Source organism: Eupeodes corollae, chromosome 1 (assembly GCF_945859685.1).
Source record: "Eupeodes corollae chromosome 1, idEupCoro1.1, whole genome shotgun sequence".
NCBI classification, from domain to species: Eukaryota; Metazoa; Arthropoda; class Insecta; order Diptera; family Syrphidae; genus Eupeodes; species Eupeodes corollae.
Window position 1 is genome coordinate 156,825,612 of NC_079147.1, and position 19,975 is coordinate 156,845,586.

A 19,975-nucleotide genomic window follows, 5' to 3' on the forward strand; every position below is an offset into this window, starting at 1 on the left:
AAAGTGCGTTAGACTATGCCACCTAAAGTTTTTTTTCACGGGTACTGTCTTTCGAGAGGGATTGACAAATTCTCCAAGAGTAATTCTTGTCATGAAAAGTGCTTTCTTAAATTTGCCGTTCGCATTCGGCCTAAAATTGTAGGTCCCTTCTATTCCTGACAACAATACTCGCACACAGGAATGGTTGAGAGTTGTCAGTCACTAGGCCCTAGTTCTCAAACGGACTGTTGCGCCACCCAATTAAATCTAAAAATAAGTGAAGAATTCTGAACAGTTCCGCTTTTTAAGGGTTTCCAAGACCTAACGAAAATATAAAAGAATAAGTGAGAAAAGTTAAAACGATCATATTTGGATAGCCGCCGTTACAAAAAAGCGCACTCGTGTTTCAAAACTCAAAAAACGTTTTCACGATATACCTTTTGTTTAAATAACAAATACCAACAATAAATTAAATTATTATTCCCTTCACTTTTTATAATTAATGTAAATCTATTTTCGAAATAAAACTACTTAAAACCAAACCCAAACATGTTAATGCAAATTTTTTGCATTGTATTTATAAAAAACCTATTTATGTACAAATATACAAAACCTAAACTTATACATATCTACTATTTTTTGATGAACAATCGAAAACATCTTCCAGGCAAATTGTAAATACGACCTACAAAATAAACTTACTCAAAAACGATAATTCATTTCAAAAAGTGTACACAGAATACCGAATACTACTAGTATATGTATAACTCGAGTGCTGCCTGCCTTGCTTATGAATTATTTATTTTTAGAGACAGAGAATAAAGCAATAATTATTTTCACCGGTTCATAATAATTTAAATTTACAATATTTTTGGTTTAATTTATTTCCATTGACTTTTACTTCATGAGAATTAGGCTGAATCGTCTGAGATGAGTGATTATGATTAGATTAGTTGCCTTTTCCTCGGGCGGATAAAAATTTAAATGAACATTTTTATTCGTCATTTATATTTTATATAAATCATAATAATAATAACGATCAGTTAAATGACGTAGTAGACTACGACTACGATAGTTTCAGAGAAAAGAAAATCCACTCGTCACTTGAAAAATTCTCAGACTAATTTTCCACACACGCATTCAATTTTGTTGTTGTGTTTTGTGTGCTGTGGGGTTTCTTTTTTATTTTTGATTACGTCAAGGTTCTTTCTATTTTCGATTAAAATTTGAGTAGACAACTGTTAATTTTTCAGTAAAATGCCGACGTTTGCAAATTCCATTTATGAAGCAAAATAAATATCAGTCCAAAAAAAAAGAACTTTTATTATCACCAAGGTTATAATTTATTTTCAAGTAAAAAAAATGTCACCTTTCATCTCTTTATTATAATTTTGCATGTGCATTTTATTTTATAGCGGTACATGATTCAAAAATAATTCTTTATGTGTTGATATTTATTTTGTTTTGACGACACGACTGTTAAAATTATGGACCTATGGCCACAAACACTATGCGATTGGTTTTTGTTGTTATTTCTCATTAGTGTATGAATAATAATTAATACATTTTTTGTTTAATATAGTGCAGCGGTTTTGTTTGTTAAAAATGTAATATTTGGTTTTACATGCTTTTTACTTTTATGGCGCGATATATTAAGCCAACACCTAAATTAGTAATGCCTACTGATATTTTGTTTAATGGAAGTGAAGATAAAAATGGAGTTTTCAATATTAAGGAAGTTTAAACCCTAGAATACGCTTGGGAAGATCTTATCCCTCGAAACGAGCCTAGGTGATTTCATCCGCCATGTAGCAGGATGGGTGCGATGATGAGGGTCTTACATTGTGACACTTTTGCTGTTCGTGAGAGGGCTTTACTTATCAATTGCTCTCTTAACCCAAAGAAACAGCGGTTAGCAAGAGTTATTCTTGATTTGATCTGGTGTTTAAATTCCTTATTATTTATAGCGAACTATGTCGTTGAAACGTTCAGACGTCAGTTTTGTAGGCCTTTTCTTGATGTTTATCATCTTGTAATTTGCAGCTTTTGTCTTAATATTCACAAAAGCACAACAAATTGGACAGACTTTTGAAAGATAGTGCCTCTAGCGTTGTGTGGGAACCCTGCACTATTCTTTCAAGGACGATGCTACAGAATTCGCATGATAACGCGTCAACTTATTTAAAACCTTTCTTGACATCGAAGTTGTCTGTTAAGTTGTTTCCTTTATGGAACCCAGCGAATTCACCTATTCATCCTGCACAAACGGACGAGTTGGCAGGGATGCCGAAACTAGACATGGCTCTATACAACTCGTACCTATAGATGCTGTAATATGCGGCTTTGAAATCGATGTAGAGATATTAGGTTTCCATTTGATTTTCTTGGGTTTTCTAAAGGATATGCCGTAAAATTAATGTTTGATCAACTGTGGACTTTCCTGGTCTTAAACCGCTCTGATAAGGGCCTATCAGGTTGGTGACGATGGGCTTTAGTTCACATTTTACGATATGGAAGATTTTGTAAGCGATGTTAAGTAGACTGATGTCTCTATAATCAATTGTGTTAAGAGGGTCTCCTGTTCTTAGTAACGGGCAAATACTGAGATATTTTAAAGATAAGTTGGTGCATTTTTCTAACCAGAGACTTTGTTAGGAGAATTTAGGATTGTTGGCTATCGTCACGATTATCCTGACTGACAGCAGAAATGGTCCTTTAATATCCTCAGCATTAACTGCGGTTCTACTATGATCTTTTCACTTTAGTCTTTGCAGCCTTCGGTTCGAAATGTATGCATTTGTGAATTTCATTTAACATGCTCGTAGAACTTTCGAACTTCTGAACCTTTATGCATTTTCGAACGCTATGTTCTTTTGATCTCTGAAGTCGATATTTCTTTCCACTCTTGTACTCGTAGAGCTCTCGTCCTTCTATGCAGCATCGCTTTGTGTTTCTGTTGTTTGCCACCACATCCGAGGCGGCTTATCTGATTGCATCTTGAGGTATGTTGCAATTGTATTAGATGCAGAAAACATCGAGAGGGGTTACTTGTGACTCGATAAAAAAAGGATCTGGCGATGTCTTGAGATTGGAGCCCCTCCACGTTGTAACTTCTCCAAGCACCTCTCTGTTTTGCCGAACGTCTGCAAACCCAAAGTGCTACCTTGGCTTGACACGATTCTTTTCTGAGTCGATGTAAGCTCCTCAGAAAATTCGGACATTTATAATGCTGGAAGCATGTCTAACGTCGATTCCAATATGGTAAACTGGTTGACGGTAGGTTGATCTGGAGAACTCCCAAGTTCCTTATGGAGTGTTGAGGTGTTGAAAACGCGTACTTTCTGCCACTATGTTTCGCCCATATCAAAATCCGTTATCGAAAGTGGTGTCGTTTATTCTGTTTTTCCCGATTGTCAAAGAAAGACTATTCGTTGTTTCGTTAGTAATCTACTATTAAAAGCTCAACGTGACTCTGACGTAAATATGGCGTCGAAATCTGTTCCAAGGGTGTCACTCTCAGCGCATTGACGATACCGTCTATGCTCAATTTGACACACATTTTGGAGTCAATTTTCTATGACCGTGTAATGTCGTGAGTCACCGATATTGGGAAGCGGTGACTCGTTTTTGGGACTGTCGGTCATTGCAATGACCGTGTCCCAACATTGACAGGGTAGAATTTAATAGATGGATATAAAGTTAAAAGATTTGATGCGCGTTGAACTGCCATACCAGAGGTCTTGGTTGTAATCCCTGCCTGTGCCATCAAAAGTTATTTTCACCGGTATACTAGAATCTAAAGTTATTTTTTCCGGTACACTGCCTTTTGCAGGGATTTGCCAAATCCTACTAGAGTAATTCTTGTCATGAAAAGTGCTTTCTCAAATTAACCGTTAGGATTTGTCATACAAATTGTAGGTCCCCTGCATTCATATGTGCGAGTATTAATGCCAGGAATGGAATGGACCTACAGTTCTTATGGCAAAACCTAACCGTTTGATAAATTGACAGTTGTAAGTCAGCAGGCCCTGGTTCTCTACGAACTGTTGCGCCACATAATTTAATGTATGCGTTTGTTTTATATGTTTTTGCTTTCTTTGTCCATGTTTTGATAATTTTTATCGGAACTATGAGTCTTCAAAGAGCAACTTATAGTGCAGTGATAGAATTGAGTTGACAGAGATAATTAAACCTAAAGTTGACCCACATTCGTGTCAACGCATTTAAGGACAACGTTGACCGGAGGGTGTCATTCGTGATAGCCAAGGTATTTTGCATCAGCACTATGAACGTTGACAGAAAAAAAATCTATTTGTTGGTGATGTCAAAGAGTCAACTAATTTAACCATTACATTGACCACGTAATTGTGGCTTTAGAATAGGTCTTAAATTTAATTCAATCTAGAAACACAAATTGGAATGAATCAACACCATCGTCTTAAATAAGTATTATCATGACATTTTTTTTCATTATTATTTCTCATATCTTTTAATGAAACACTCAAAATCTTCAATCTGAACATCCTCAATATACGATATGAATCAATACCAACAATGATTCTGCTAAAAGGCTTAAAACGATCAAGTTTTAATTTAATATAAAACTAAATAAGTGATTCACTGCCAATTTATTCGATCAAGTCATTGGATTATATTTAGAGACAATCGCATCACATTTTTGTGTAGTGTATCACCTTTTGTCTGGATTTGTCGCCTATATTAGCGTCATCAATGTAGAACTCATTGGCTCTCAATGGATGGCAATTTTAAACGCAAGTTTTTTTTTTAAACCCTTATGACTCACATAGTGTGAACGTTATTCATTCAATATTCAAAATTAATTGGAAATTGACACAAGCATATCTGATTTTACAATATGGAAATACCATAGTAATTACTAGAATAACTTGTATTTAAATAATTTATTAATGTGGGTGTTTATTTTTACCCAGATAGGAGGCAATTAAGTATAGAAAAGTTGTTATGCCAAAAGTATAAAGTCAAGCAACGGTTTTATTTGGAAAAGACACAAAAAATCCAAACCAAAAAGAGAATTATTAAAATGTGGATTTAAAATGAGTATTTTTGATTATTTTTCATATATGTATTTACTGGTTTCCTTCTTCTTTTTTATAAACTAATTATCAAAAGTTTAATAAGTTTACTTTCAAGAGAAAAACTTGAACTATCGTAAAAAGGCTAAATGAGGATTTTTATTGATTTACCATTAATTATTAAAATAAATGTTTCTTTGTCTCCAATAGATTTTTAGATTTAACATTTCCCATGTTCACAATGTAAGCTTTCTTTAAAGGGTGTGTTTTTAGACGTTTGGTTTTCAGGAAGAAATATAACGCATGCAATTTAATGTTATGGCCAAACATTTAGCTTTACGGTAGCGGTCCGATAAATACTTAGCCTACAAAAGAAAAACAAACAGTTTGAAATAGTTTAATTTATTTTTTAATATAATCGCCTTTTAACTCTATAACTTGACCCAATGATGCTCCAATTTCTTTAACCAGTCTAAAAAAATGGGTTTTCTCAAAGTCTGGTAAATAAGCCTCCGGAGCGACAATGACCTCCTCATTTGGTTCAAATTCCTATTCGGCGAGTGTCTTTTTTAAGTCTTGAAATAAAAAGAAGTCGCAGTCGAAAATATGGTGGATGGGCAGCAATTCGACTAATTTGGCCGTGGCGAGTGCGAAGGTTTGAAAGTACCTTTTTTCTTTGCTAAATGCGGCAATTTTTTCAGAGGTACAACCCTCTGATTGCTTTGCCCTTCTCCAGGTAGTCGATGTATAACCTTTCCGGTATGGTCGTCTTCGCCTCCTTCGCCGAGTGAACTCCGTTGTTTTGACTGTTCCTTGTTCTCTGGACCCGAAAATCCGCTCACCAGAAGCTATTTTTAACAAATTAATGCTTCGCACTAATCAAGCCTTTATTATACGTTGTTAAAAAAAATTTCCAGACTGAAAACCACATATCAAAAAAAAAATACCCTTTCTAAAACATTTTCTTTATTGAACATATTGTTCCATTCAGTTCAGAAGACTCAATATATGTATGAATGTATTTTTGTTTTGAATTAATCTAATCAGTCATTAAACACACTCATGTAAGTTCATTTTAATATCGATATCGAATAGGTACAAGTTCATTGACAAACCTTGAATTTATAAAATCAATTTTTGTTGCAAATCTTCCATATACACTTATCACTTCCAATTCTACATCGAATGATGAAGAAAACCAAATCATTGTTGTTTTTCTGTCCAATAGTCAGTTGTACTTTCTTATAAAAACAGCAAGTTGTAGGAAGTAAAAAAAATTAATTCCTTTGTATTAATTATTAATTGTTTAATTAATGAAAACTTATTAATGTATTCCTCTTTTCTTTAATTCTTCTCATTACAGAATAAATAATTGTTTAGGAATTTGAAACAAAAAAATTAGTTAAAAACAACATCAAAATTGTTCCCGTAGAAGATATGCAAAAATGGATTTTCAAATTTTAATTATAATCGCATGTGTATTCCTGGTCTCTTTGTTTTCTTTGCTATTCATAAACAAGTTTTTCCGTCGGAAAACATTTGAGGAAATCGTTGCCGAAAAGAAAGCAATGACTGAAAAAATCTATGGGCCCGCAAAGGCAGCTAAAAAGCAAGCCCGTGGTGCCAAGTTACCAAGCAAAAAAGAACTTAAAAAAGAAAAACGCCAGCGACAACAAAAGAAAAGCGAAGACAATACGACCGAAGTTGATGATAGCGATGCCCAATCCGAGAATCCATCAATTGAAGATGTTCCTGAAGAGCCACAACAACAACAAGCAGTTTCCAACAAGAAATCTGTCCAGCCTGTGGTTCATGTTGAATTTGCTGCACCAGAAGCTGAAATTGTTGATTCCTCGGACAATGGAAGCAATGTCGGCCAGCGACGTTCGAGTGCCGATAGCAACAATCAAAAAACAACTAACAAGTCCAATAAGCAACGCAAAAATGCTACTAATTCTAAGGGTACTGTTGGCATCTTGGCTAATAAGAACGAGCAAGTTTTGGTGAAAGAAAATTTGGCATTCCCCGCTGCCGAGGAGAAGCCAGCTTTGAATCATTTTGAAACAAAGCCACCCAAGGATGCTGTTGAATTGAAGAAGCAAGAAAATATCGAAAACAAAAAACCCAAGGATCAAAGGAAGACCAATAAACCCAAGAAAGAAACACCACCAGAATCCACAGGCACCACCCTTGAAATTCTCAGCGTTTCCAAGGATTTGAAACAATTGGAAGAGAAACCAGTACGCACTGGTTCACCCAAAAATCAAAGTAACAAACTAAAGCAGCAAAATAAGAAGAAGAACGATAAGGATAACATTGCCTTGGACAAGATTAACGAAAACGATACTATTGGTGTGAGTCTCTTGATGAATCTGTTTGGTCGGGCCGAATTGAATCGCAGCGAAATTCAAATTCTCATTGATTACTTGTTAAATAAACAACAAGATATGCCAGCTTCTCATTCTGAATGGAGCGATGATATTGTTCAGAAATTGAAAAAGCAATTGGAAGAAAAAGAAAAGGCTTTACAAGAGGAACAAGAATCTTCAATTGGTATTCAAGCTAAGCTACGTGAAATGCGTACTGAGATCAATGCTGAACGTGCTCAAATGAATGCCAATGTAAAGGGTTACATTGAAGAAATTCAAGCTAAAAAGAGCGAACTAGCTGCAATGACCCAGGAAATACAAAATCTCAATGATAAATTCACATTGGAACGTCAACAATTCCAAAATAAATTGCGTATTGAGAAGCAAGCTAGTTCACAAGAGGTTCTTGTTCAATTGCAACGCGAAAATGAACGTGCTACCATGCTACAAACTGAGCTGGCTCATAAAGAACAAGCAATTAGCGAATTGAAAGCCGAACTTGTCCACAAAGATCAATGTGTGAATGATTTGAAATTATTAGTCAATGCTTCACATCAAGGAGTTGAAGATGCTAAACAAAAATCTAATGAAATCATCAACACTCAAGTGAATAAAATCCATGTGCTCGAACAAAAACTAGATGAAGCTGAAGTTGTCATAAATAAACAACGTTATGAGCTAGAAAAAGCAAAGACCACCGTAGGTGAACATGAATCGAGCAAGGTTGAACTTCGTAATTTACAAAATGCATTAGATTCAAAACAGTCTGAGTTAGATATGGCATTGAATGAGTTGGGTGACAAGCAACAGGAAATCGATACTTTAAGCTTGGCAAATAAGGAACTAAGTGAAGAGATTGGTGGCATTAATAATTCGGCTGAAGAGAAAAACAAACAACAAAACGATTTGCAACATACTTTGGATATCCTGCAGACAGCTTTGGATGAAAAGGATAAGAAGATTTCAGAGTATGAGACCTCGATGAAGCAGTTAACCAGCAGAGAAGATGAACTCATGAAACAAATTCAAGAGCAAAAAGAAAAGAATAATGTAAGTAGTTTGTTTGTTGTAATTGTTGTTTTGTTTTCTATTTAATTTGTTGTAGAAGTGTTAATAATGTAAGTGCATAATTTTCGTTTGTTGGTGGTTTAATTTTCATTTTTTTAATAACTTTAGTTTTTCATTTCTTAGAAATATTTTTTTATAGAATAGTATAATTTTTCTACAACTGCCGTGACTTTAATTTTAATTGAATTAAAATTACAGTTTTGTTTTTAATATCATGTGGAAATAATTTTCAATTCGTTTAGTTTGGTTTTGCGGCATTGCAATAGGCTATATCACAGATTTACAGAATATTCCCACGATATACAAGAGATACAAATATTTGATACATTAGGCTCCAATAAGTTATAATGGATAAGTTAGGTTAGTGGACTGAAATTTGGTCTTGTAATCGTCACACTTGAATCAAAGTAGATCTATTCCTAGACGAAGACCTATGACAGAGCCCGCCAGAGGCGTAGGTGTGGTTTCTGCGAACTATATCCCTCATTTTTTAAGATGTCAGTCCGCATATTTACTTGGCTGAGGAAAAGTTAACGCACAAGAGTTTCTTTCTTGAGCACGCTTCCTTACTTTACCCCCACAAGTGGTTTAGCGTAGAAGCTGTTGGATCAATGGGGGTTAAGAATTATCAAACCATTGGTGCGATTCTAAAAACGAATATGTAAAGCTAAATGTACTATCGTCAGAGAAACAATTCAGTGGTTTAGACTTTTTATACAAGATATTGAGTTGGGGATAAAATGCAGCCCACAAGCACAGCAATGTTTAATTCGCATTTTGAATGTTTCGAAAGAAAAGAGATTGATCAATGGCAAATGTACACATTATCTATTGATTGATTGATGGAAGTATACACAGTTGTTTAAAATAACAGGGAAATCTACAAATCAACTAATCTATAAACAGTTTAATTAATTATACGACCGAATAGCGGAATTTCTTTGTTTAAAACCTTCGCAATTTGTTTTTTTTTTAGTGAAACCAAGTTTATTATCCGTTTTTTTCTGTTTCATTGGTTTTTCAATATCCAGAAAAGCCGCTCCATATGACACGTTATAAGTTTTTTGCATTAACTTAAAACGGAATTTTGTTTTACTGCTTTTGTATAACAAGTCATAGTTGGTGTTGAAAACGTTGGTGGCTAAGGAGTTCTCAATCGCGTTGACTTCGGGACACTGAGATGGCCAGGGTACAACAGAGATTTGATGATCGCCAAGGACTCGACAATTTTAAAGAGTGCTTAAGATCGTTATCTTCTTAATTGAACGGTTCAAAACCAAACCAGGAAAAGCAATCCACACCATGATCGTTTTACTGTTTTTTTTTGTAGTGAAGTGAAACTCCTTTCCTTCAGGACGAATAAAGATTTATTTTTGTTTTATAACTCCAATAAATGTTGCGAATTATTGTTTGCATTGCAAAACGAATTCGCTATTTATTTTGAAAAAGATGTGTAGCTTAATTACTTTGTCACAGCATAGTTTCAAATCGTCTGCCTTCTTTTCAAGGTCCACTGGCGATCTTATGGTTCATCGCACAGAAACAAGTCTTTACATCGTTTTGGAAAAATTTGATTATTAAAAAAAAAAAAAAAGCTCAATGGAACTAGCTTGAGTCCCTTACGAAACGTGAGAGGCTGATTATACCGATATGATTTAGATCGTTTAGATCGTTAAAGAAGAATTCTCCTAGGTAATTCTTGCGTTTTCGAGCTAGAGCAGGACATGTGCAGAGAAGATGATGAACCGTTTCTTCCTCTTCCTCGTCCAAACAGCTTCTGCAAAAGTCATTTGAGAATACGCCTAGTCTCGTGGCGTGCTTTCCTATTAGACAGTGTCCGGTTATGACACCTATTATCGAGCTTATATGCGATCTGCTTAGAGAGAGCAAGCACCTTGAACGTTTTATATCCAGTGTTGGCCAGATGTTTTTTGTGGCTTGACACGTGGAGATGTTGTTCCACCTGGTGCCTGCCCTTTTCGCAGCGTCTTGCATTAGCAGCAGTTTACAAGTAGCGATTGGTATGCCAGTACTTGCCAAACGTGGTAAGATGGGCTGTACTGTACCATTCCTGGCGAGTTCATCTGCCTTACAGTTACCTGGAATGTCTCTATGGCCCGGCACCTAGCAAAGGTAAATATTAAACTGTTGCGCCATCTCCATTAGAGATGATCGACAGTTATGGACTGTTATAGAGTTTGTAGATACAGAGTCCAGAGATTTGATAGCGGCCTGGCTGTCTGAGAAAATACGGATATCAGATGTTGATATCACGTTTTCTTTAAGCCAGGACAAGACTTCCTCTATCGCCAAAAGTTCCGCCTGGAACACGCTACAATGATTGGAAAGGCGGAATGAGAGACTTAATTTAAGTCGTTCAGAGTACACACCTCCACCAACCCCTTCTTTTGTTTTTGAGCCATCTGTGTAAAAATGGATTGACTCGTCTTCCAAGAATGTCCTATTCTCCCAAAAAGATCTGGGAGGTATAGAAATCTGGAAGTTTCTGTCGAATTGCAGTTGGAGGATGGTGTAGTCTGTGTGCTTTGGAATTGATTCTAAATACCTTAGAATTACGGAGTGGCCAATGTTGTTGTTAGTCCACTGCGACGAAGCTTTGAGGCGAATAGCAGAGCTTGCAGCTATTTGTTTGCTAAATATGTCAAGAGATGTTAGGTAGAGTAAGGTGTCCAGTGCCACAGATGGGGTCGTGCGAAGCGATCCGCTTATACATAGGCAAGCTGAACGTTGGACTTTATTTAGCTTATCCCTGTTTATACCTTTCTTTAAAGCAGTCAACCATACTGCCACACCGTACATTATAATCGGTCTGATTACCGATGTGTATAGCCAATGCGTGATTCTGGGTTGTAAACCCCATTTATTACCAATAGCTTTTTTGCAAGAAAAGAGAGCTACAGTAGCTTTTTTGACTCTTTCCTGTACGTTGCGTTTCCAATTTAGTTTTTTGTCTAAGACAAGACCCAGGTATTTTGCCTTGTTTGAGAATTTTAATTGGATTCCTTTAATATAGGGAGGCTTGACAAATGGAATTTTGTATCTCCTCGAAAATAAGACCAGATCAGTTTTGTGTGGGTTAACACCCAGTCCACACCGATCAACCCAAAGTATTAGTCTGTTCAAGGCATTTTGTAAGAGTTCTTTTAGGATATTAAGATGCTTTCCTGAAACTGCTATAGCAACGTCGTCCGCATAGGCTATCACTCGGAAACCCTCCTAATCCAGACTAGTTAGGATTTCATTCACCACTAAGTTCCAGAGGAGAGGGGATAGAACACCACCTTGCGGTGTCCCTCTACTAACGAATCGCCTACTAGAAGAGTTGCCTAGTTTGGAGTTAATTATTCTGCTAGTAAGCATTAAATGAATTAACTCCCGAAGCGAACTCTCTACATTTAGAGATGTCAGTGCAGATGTGATTGCAGATGTGTCCACGTTGTTAAATGCACCTTCGATGTCAAGGAAAGCAACCATAGTGAACTCTTTATGATAGAGGGAATATTCGATGGTGCGTACTAAAAATGCGTACCTTTAGTTTAAATTCATCCCTTCTTAGTTGTATAAAAAATTACCTTTCAAAACCTTCAACACAAGTAATATTGGATGGTCCAAATCTTAAAACCACAAAATTAATGCTGGAGTGCCTCAGGGTTATGCGTTATCTCCGACACTATTTTATTTTTATTAATGATGTTGTGATTGCAACTTCTAACCGAACTAATTGTTTTGCTGACGATAGTGTTCTTAGCTTTTCATATTCATTTTTAAACGCACATCATCATAACTCATCTTGGAAACTGTACCGAAAACATATGCTTAGTTTGTTTATTTAATTCCAAACAGCATTGTGCGAATGGGGAATAAGGAACTGAGTAGAATTTAGTGGTTCGAAGACTCAATGCTGTCTTGTATCGTTAGATCGAGATCCAACCACTTGCCACTATCCATTTGTAGCTCTTGCATCAGTGAAACTGAACACCACGTTATTCTCTATGTGTGCTTTATCAATCACCATTTGTGGAACGCGATGTCGCTAAAAACGTCGCAAGATGTTTGGATTTTCTAGGACGATGCAAAAAATGTCTCTCTGTTTTGTATCTGGCAACAATCTACAAATACGTCCACGGGTAGAACTTCCATCTCTTAACTCGTGCTCCAGAAACTTTCTACAGCCTATTGGACAGTATTCAACAGATGCTCAATTACGTCACTTGAACATCGTTTTTAATGAACAGTGAAATAGCCAGTTCTATTTCTCCCTTTATCTTAAAATGCCCATAAGTTTACATCCAAGCCCAACTTAAGCCTTAGTAAAAAGTACAGAGATTTATTTTTTAGCCATATTGCGCAAATGTGGAAGTCCTTATCACAAAGTCTTGGAATGTTGAAGAATGCAAAACCAATGTGCACCTCTTTTATTCTATCTTAAACGTTTAGTGTTCTTATTAGAAGAACACTATCCAGAATCTTACCGATCACAAACGATACAATTTGTTTGATTTTAACAATTCTGAAGTTTGGTTTCATTAAAGTTTATGAGTATCTTTTTAATTTTATTGATTTCAAAACCAAAAATAATGTTTGTCGCATCACACAATTTGTCTTCTTTTCACAATCACTTCAATTTTTTTCGAAGTAAACATTTAAGGATCATATTTATTAATCTACTTAGACTTTGACGAAAATAAAAAAAAACTACAATTATAAGAGAATACAAACATTAAACTTTAAAAGTTAAAATTCAATTTAATACGCAACACTCATGGACGCTTACACTTTTAATATGAGCACAATAATCTTGTGGTTAAGGGTCCTAATCTAAGACCAAGTTTTTTTTTTTAACTAACTGACTTTGCTGCATAAATCAAAACATTGTTATATACCATACTTCCAGTTTTAGACCGACACATAACTTACATTAAAATGTAGTTTTGCAATAAATTGTTTTCATTTTTCTTGTAATATTTTAACACTTTGATTTTACGCATCATTTGAATATTAATATTTGTTTATCTTCAAATTTTAACTACATACAAACAAAAAAGAATTTAAAACAAATTTTTTATAAAAAAAAACAACTGCAACGCAATATTTTGTTATGTTTCGTTTCGTAGGACTTGCGTACTAAAAACTGGAAGTTGGTTGAGGCTTTACAAAACGCTGAAACGGCAAAGAAACAAATTAGCAACAGCTTAGGTGTAAGTGTTTTATTTGTTATTTTCTATCAAAACAAACAAAAATCCTTTCAAAACAACACAACAAATTTATTTATTTCTTATTTCAATTTAATTAATATTTTTGTCTAATATTTATAAAATTTGTTTGTTTTTATTTAAACAGCAACAACAACAAAATCATGCGCTACTACTTTCACAAGAACAACAAAAAGTAGTTACAATTAAACCAGATCCGGCTGGTAATCAACAAAAACAAATCCGCGATATACTAGAACGTTTGTATCCGGATGCAGTAGCAGCAAATGCCGGATCAGCACTTTCGTTATCGTTCGATCAATGGGTCGAAAAGGTCCTAGCGACACATGTTAAACAATCTATAAGTAAAAATAGTGCAACTACAGCCACTAACACCACCAGCACTAACACCACCAATATACCAGCAACAAATAGCAACAGTAGTAGTAATCATTCTTCACATAATCATAATAACTTAAATAATAGTGAAGATAAAAAAAATATTAGTGATAGTATTATAAATAGTAGTAGTGTTAGCACCAGCACCACCAGCAGCAGCAGCAGCGGTAGTAGCGATGTAGAATCAGCGTCGTCGGCTGCTGACAAAGCTGAAATACTCAAACTGCAATCACAAAACGCTCAATTGCGAGCGAACTCAGAAGAGTTGACAAAACTCGTTACAAAGACCGTAAGTTTATTTATTTAATTTTTTTTTTTTTTAAATTCTATGTGATTATGATTTTTTTTTCATTTATTTCAGGGGAATACATTATTAGAGCTTGAAGCTCGTGCCCGTGAACAGGAAGAAAACTGGAGAAGTATCGTTCGTTCAAAGGAGGAAGAAATTAATTTATTAAAACATTCTAACGGGGAAAAACAAGTAAATTAAAATGAAAAACAAGAATCATTTATACTTTTGTTCTATGATTTGAATCCGAAAAAAAAATGATCTATACAAAATGGGTTTTCTAGATATAAATTTTATTTTTGCTTTCTTTCTTTTGTGGGTCCTTTTTTTGTCGTCGAATGTTTTGGAATTGAATATTAAAAAATAGCCTAATATCTTCTTTAAGTAACTTTATGCAATAGAAAAACAAAGTTTTTAAAGTCGATTCGTCTTGATTCGATTGAACTACAGTGTATCAAAGTTAAAGTCGTACAGTACCCCTAAGTTTTGTTTTTACTTACAACTTATTCTAAATTACCAAAAACACAACATAATTTTAACTTTTATTAAAAATAATTGAAAATTCACACCAGGGGTGGAATCGGCTAAGGTGATTGTTCATAAATGACAATCAAAATGATCGAATTTGATCTACATAAGGTGATAGTCAAATTGATACCTAAAAAGCTATCACAAAAAAATGTGATAGTCGTTTTCAAACAAATTTGTTTATTCCGAATAGAGCTACCAGACGCTTACACAAACGACTGGAAAATTTTCTTAGTTCACTTTGTTTCTTTTAAAAAACGCATTCCTGTGACCGACAAAGCTTACGACATTCAAAAACAAAGCAAGAAAAGTAAGAATTTTATTCAAAATCAGCCAATTTGAAGCTTTTATTTAGATATATTATAATAATCAATTTAAAATTTCACCAAGGCAACAACGAATTCTGACAATTTGAATCTGAAATTGTTCAATCAAATTGAATTGAGTTGAATCATCATAACACAGACGGAATGAAAATGATAGTCAATTTGATTATCAAAAAATTGATAGTCAACAATCACCTTAGCCGATTCCACGCCAGAGTTATGCTCGTAGAACAAAAGAAAATGAACCAACCAAAACAATAAGTTAACACTTATATTCTATCATTGACAATATTTCCTTGTCCAGTAAGTAACTTTATGCAATAGAAAAACCAAGTTTTTAAAGTCGATTCGTCTTGATTCGATTGAACTATGGTGTATAAAAAAAAATCAGTACAGTACCCCTGAGATTTGTTTTTCACTAATAACTTATTTAAAATTACCAAAACACAACATAATTTTAACTTTTATTAAAAATAATTGAAAATTCACACCAGAGCTATGCTTGAACAACAAAAGAAACTGAACCAACCAAGACAATAAGTTAACACTTAGTTGAAAGGCATTTATTGTCTTTAACAGCATTTAACCTGTTTGGAAAATATCTATTTCTGTCCATCCACTCTTTCAGCAGCACTTTTTTAAGGTAATTTTTACTGGAAACATGTTCCAAATGACTTCATACATTTTCAATGACGTTAATGTCATGTGATTGCGGTGGTTTCTCAATCATTTTTGGACAGTTGTACACAACTGCGGCCAAGAACGAATTTTGTAAACTTTATGCTTAGGATCATTATCTTGATGAAATTGAAAACTTGCTTATTCCAAGTTATAACCAGATTTCGCACCGTTTTATGCATGTACGTTGTTCCAAAAGAATCAAAGAAACTTCTCCACCTCTTACTAGATTCAGGTTCGATTCCATTAGTTCGACTTACATTTTGAACTGATTTAGTTCTCTCATATACCTTTATTTTTATTTTCCGACATTTATTTTACACAAGGTTTTAACTTTTTTCACACAATATGAACGTTCGACAAATAATAATACAAATGACGTTCAAATCAACGAAAATTCGATAACTACATAAATTGAGATCAAACTTCTAAAAATATATGACATTTGAATCGAATCAAAGGTTCTCAATTAGCCAGACGTAACACTTTTTTCTCACACCCACACATTAATTATCTCGCATCGAGTCAATCGAAGTCAAGTAGTATAGGGGTATAAAATTGCTAAATCTGTTTTAAAATAAAATGGTTTTATATTACTCACGTTTTAAATGTTTTTTACGAGTTTTATTTTGATACACTGTATATAAGGATATTTCTTTTTGTTTTCCTTGATTGTAGCAAGTTATATGCTGGAATCCCTGAATTTCAAAACTAGTAAATAAATTGAGCAAATTTTTGAAGTTTGTTACTGTCAAAATTAAATTTTTGATTTCACTGTGTTTGCAAAACAACAGGTTTTTTAACAACCAATAAAGACAAAGTCAAATAAACAACCAGTAACATACGTACTTTAACCTGATCCAGTTGTTTTTTCTTCTGTTTTTTTCAAACCAATTCTAAATACGTAAAATATTATATATCAATGCATTTATTTGAAAACCAAAGTCATTATGGATGATTTTAGGATTTTACTTTCACTGCCACACAATTTGTTCAATATCTCTTTCTTCATATCTGACAAAAATGTCAGCCAAAAGTTAAGGAGATGACAATTCAATTTACCTACTTTTACTCTTTGATAAAAGCTGATATTCTAAGTTTCGCTGCATTTAATAAAGAAGTAAAGAAAATAGAAAAAGTTGAGATGATTTCGATGATTGCACAAAATGACCGCGATAGTTGCTATTTTAATGCTATTTCAAATATCTAAATCTAAACATGTTTCTAATTTTACATTTACAGGACATTTAATGTTGAGTAAATTCATCAGATACAAATGGAGATTAAGATTGCCTTCCAGAACTTAACGTAATGAAATAATAAAACAAAAACTAAAAATTATAAAACAAAAAAAAAACAAACAACAAAATAAACATAAATCATTTTCTAATCGATGAACTATTAGAATATGACTTTTTACACCTATAATAAATAAACAAATACAAAATGAACAGAAAGTCAGTTAATTAAACACGAATTTCTTTTTTAATTTGAAAATAAATCTGAAAAATTTAACTGATCATTACCATCATAATCATTGCCATTGTACTGTTTGAAAAAAATCTAATGAGCATTTAAAATAAAAAAAAAATAAAACTCCAACATCAATTGCGCTGAAATATTCAAACTAACGGACAACTTTTTGTTTGTTTCTAAGACTACAAAAAATATATAATTTACTATTATACAAACAATAGCTATCATTTTGTTTTCTTTTTTTTAATTTTAGAATTTTAAACAAAAACAGCGATAGAATTTTCAAATTCATTCGACTGGATAACAAAAAACCCACTCAAAAATAAGATAAGAGCTAGCTCAAGAATTTCTATCTAAGTTTTGAAATTTAAAACAAAAACAAATTACATTATTCCTAGCCAAAGTCTAGCAAGCAAAAATTGTTAAAATTTATTCAATACATAAAGAGAAACAAGAAGCAAAATCACTTATACATAAATTTAATTCATAATGAATCTATTTTTATATAATATACATTTAATATTTTAAGAAAACGGTTACCAAAATAACCTACCAACCAACAACAATCGGAATTAAATCTAAAACAAAAACAAAATTGCAAAACAAATTTAACACGAGGTTAGTAAGGAAGGGTTTAAAACAAAATTACGAAAAATAGAAAGAAAAATAAAACAAACGATGAAACAAGCGCGATATATTCGAATTAACTTTAAAAAAAAATTATAATTATGCTGGTTTATGTTTTAATTTTTGTTTGTAAATGAAAACGAATTGTTTTTCTTCTTAAAGTTAACAAAACAAAAATACAAACTGATTTATAGAAAAACAACAACAAAATAAAATAAAAGTGGAATAAAAACAATACAGGAAGACATTAAGAAACACTTGTTCGCTGTGCAATTTTAGAATGAAACATTTAAAATGAGAAAGTAATAGAAAATAATCAATTTTTTAAGTTTAATTTTCTGTAAGTAAGTTTGAGATAAATGGGAAACAAAAAACTAAACAAAAATAACAAAAAAACAAAAACAAGGAACTGAATGATAGTGTCAAATTAAAAGAAAAAACAAAAAAACGATAGGATTAAATAAATAAAACACCCATTCACACATAAATAAATAAATAATAATTAAAAAAAATAGAATGAACTGTTAAATAAAAAACAAAAAAAACAGCTGAAATCTGAAAAGGTATATATGCTTAGACTTAAATAAAAACAAATACATTTAATTTAATAAAATTACTATCTTTAAAAAACAAAATAAAAATATATTAAATCATTTTGCGAAACAGAACAATATTATCAATTATATTCCATGTTATTTTCTTTATTGCTATAAAAGCCTCTCAGTCAAAATATAAAATAAAAACAAAACAAAAAAAAAACGACAAAAAAAAGAAATAATTCCATTTATTATAATTAAATTTATATTTTTTATTGATTACGTATTTTTTATTTATAATTTAATTTTTTTTTTCAATAATAATTATCTTTTTATTATACTTACTATAACATTTATACTTTTGTAATATTTTATTTGTGCAACAATTTTTATTTGTTTTAATATTTTTTTCTTGTGGTAAAATATTTCCCAAAATTTATACATATTTGTAAAAAAAATTTAAATGTTTATTTGTTTTGTTATTGCAAATATTTGGTTATGTTTATTATTTTTTTTTTTTTAAATTGATTTTAATTTTTATTTTCTTAATCCAAATTTTCTCGAGATTGATTATTTTTTAGTTTATTATTTAAACAAAAAATAACAGCAAAAAAACAATTTAAATAATTTGATTTGATGTAACAACGATATTAGGAAATGAACAGAAATTTTAACAAAAAAAAAAAAAACAAATTAAAAAAATCCAGATTCAGATTTTATGTATGTATGTATGTGTTATCATATATTCATGTATGCATGTTATACAAACACGAACAGAAAAAGTTCGAAATGAAAATGAAACATTCAAACAAAATTAATGCTTTATGAAAATAAAACAAAAATGATAAATAAAAGAAAACCGTAGATAATAGATATACAATAAAAAAAACTAGTTTTATTTATTTATGTTATAATTTGGTTCAAAAAGTTCAAGGGTCGTTTTCTTCTAAATTATTCCATTCGCAACATTTTGGAAAAAAAGAATGGTCAGATGAAAAACTTTAAATCAAAATACCATCTGATGGATCGAGAAAATTTGGAATGAGCTCTGGTGCCGTTGGAATCATAATACACTGAACGAATCAAAATATTACTTTTCAAGTGTGTCGTTCTGAGCGGATGAATTTGTCCCGCCCATACCCAAAAAAACGTGAATTCTCACCAGCTTAAGACATTTTTGAAAGGTCGAAGGTATTGCTGCAATAGTTCCACTGGTGGTGTATTGTTCGTCTCTCAGAAACGTAGAACAATTCTTAACATCGTTTTGGACAAATTAAGATAATCGGTCCTATCGAGGTAGCCGTCGGAGCGGAATACTCTCTGATTTCCTCCGAATCGGAGACATTTTGCTTCAAGGTAGTTGTCCGATCAGCTAATCCGACATTCTCTCCGACAAAAATAAACGCATGCAATTTGCATGCGATTGTTTGGTT

The 19,975-nt window shown here is 32.8% G+C and overlaps 1 protein-coding gene across 3 annotated transcripts in view; it reads left to right on the forward strand.

Annotated features, from left to right (window-relative positions):
- LOC129948798 (ribosome-binding protein 1) overlaps positions 1–19,235 on the forward strand; it is a 36,195-nt gene extending 16,960 nt beyond the window's left edge. The window contains exons 2-7 of one of the 3 annotated variants that reach the window (XR_008781962.1): positions 6,397–8,452; positions 13,606–13,689; positions 13,832–14,371; positions 14,444–14,563; positions 17,146–17,211; positions 17,633–19,235. Coding sequence is in view for 2 of the 3 variants with exons in the window: in XM_056059843.1 (XP_055915818.1) it covers positions 6,479–8,452; positions 13,606–13,689; positions 13,832–14,371; positions 14,444–14,563; positions 17,146–17,154 (2,727 nt within the window). In the remaining variant the exon portion in view is untranslated. Of the gene's footprint in view, positions 1–6,396; positions 8,453–13,605; positions 13,690–13,831; positions 14,372–14,443; positions 14,564–17,145 lie in introns of all 3 variants that reach the window. The other 2 variants (XM_056059843.1, XM_056059855.1) reach the window with 2 other exon arrangements.
- The last annotated feature ends 740 nt before the right edge of the window (positions 19,236–19,975 follow it).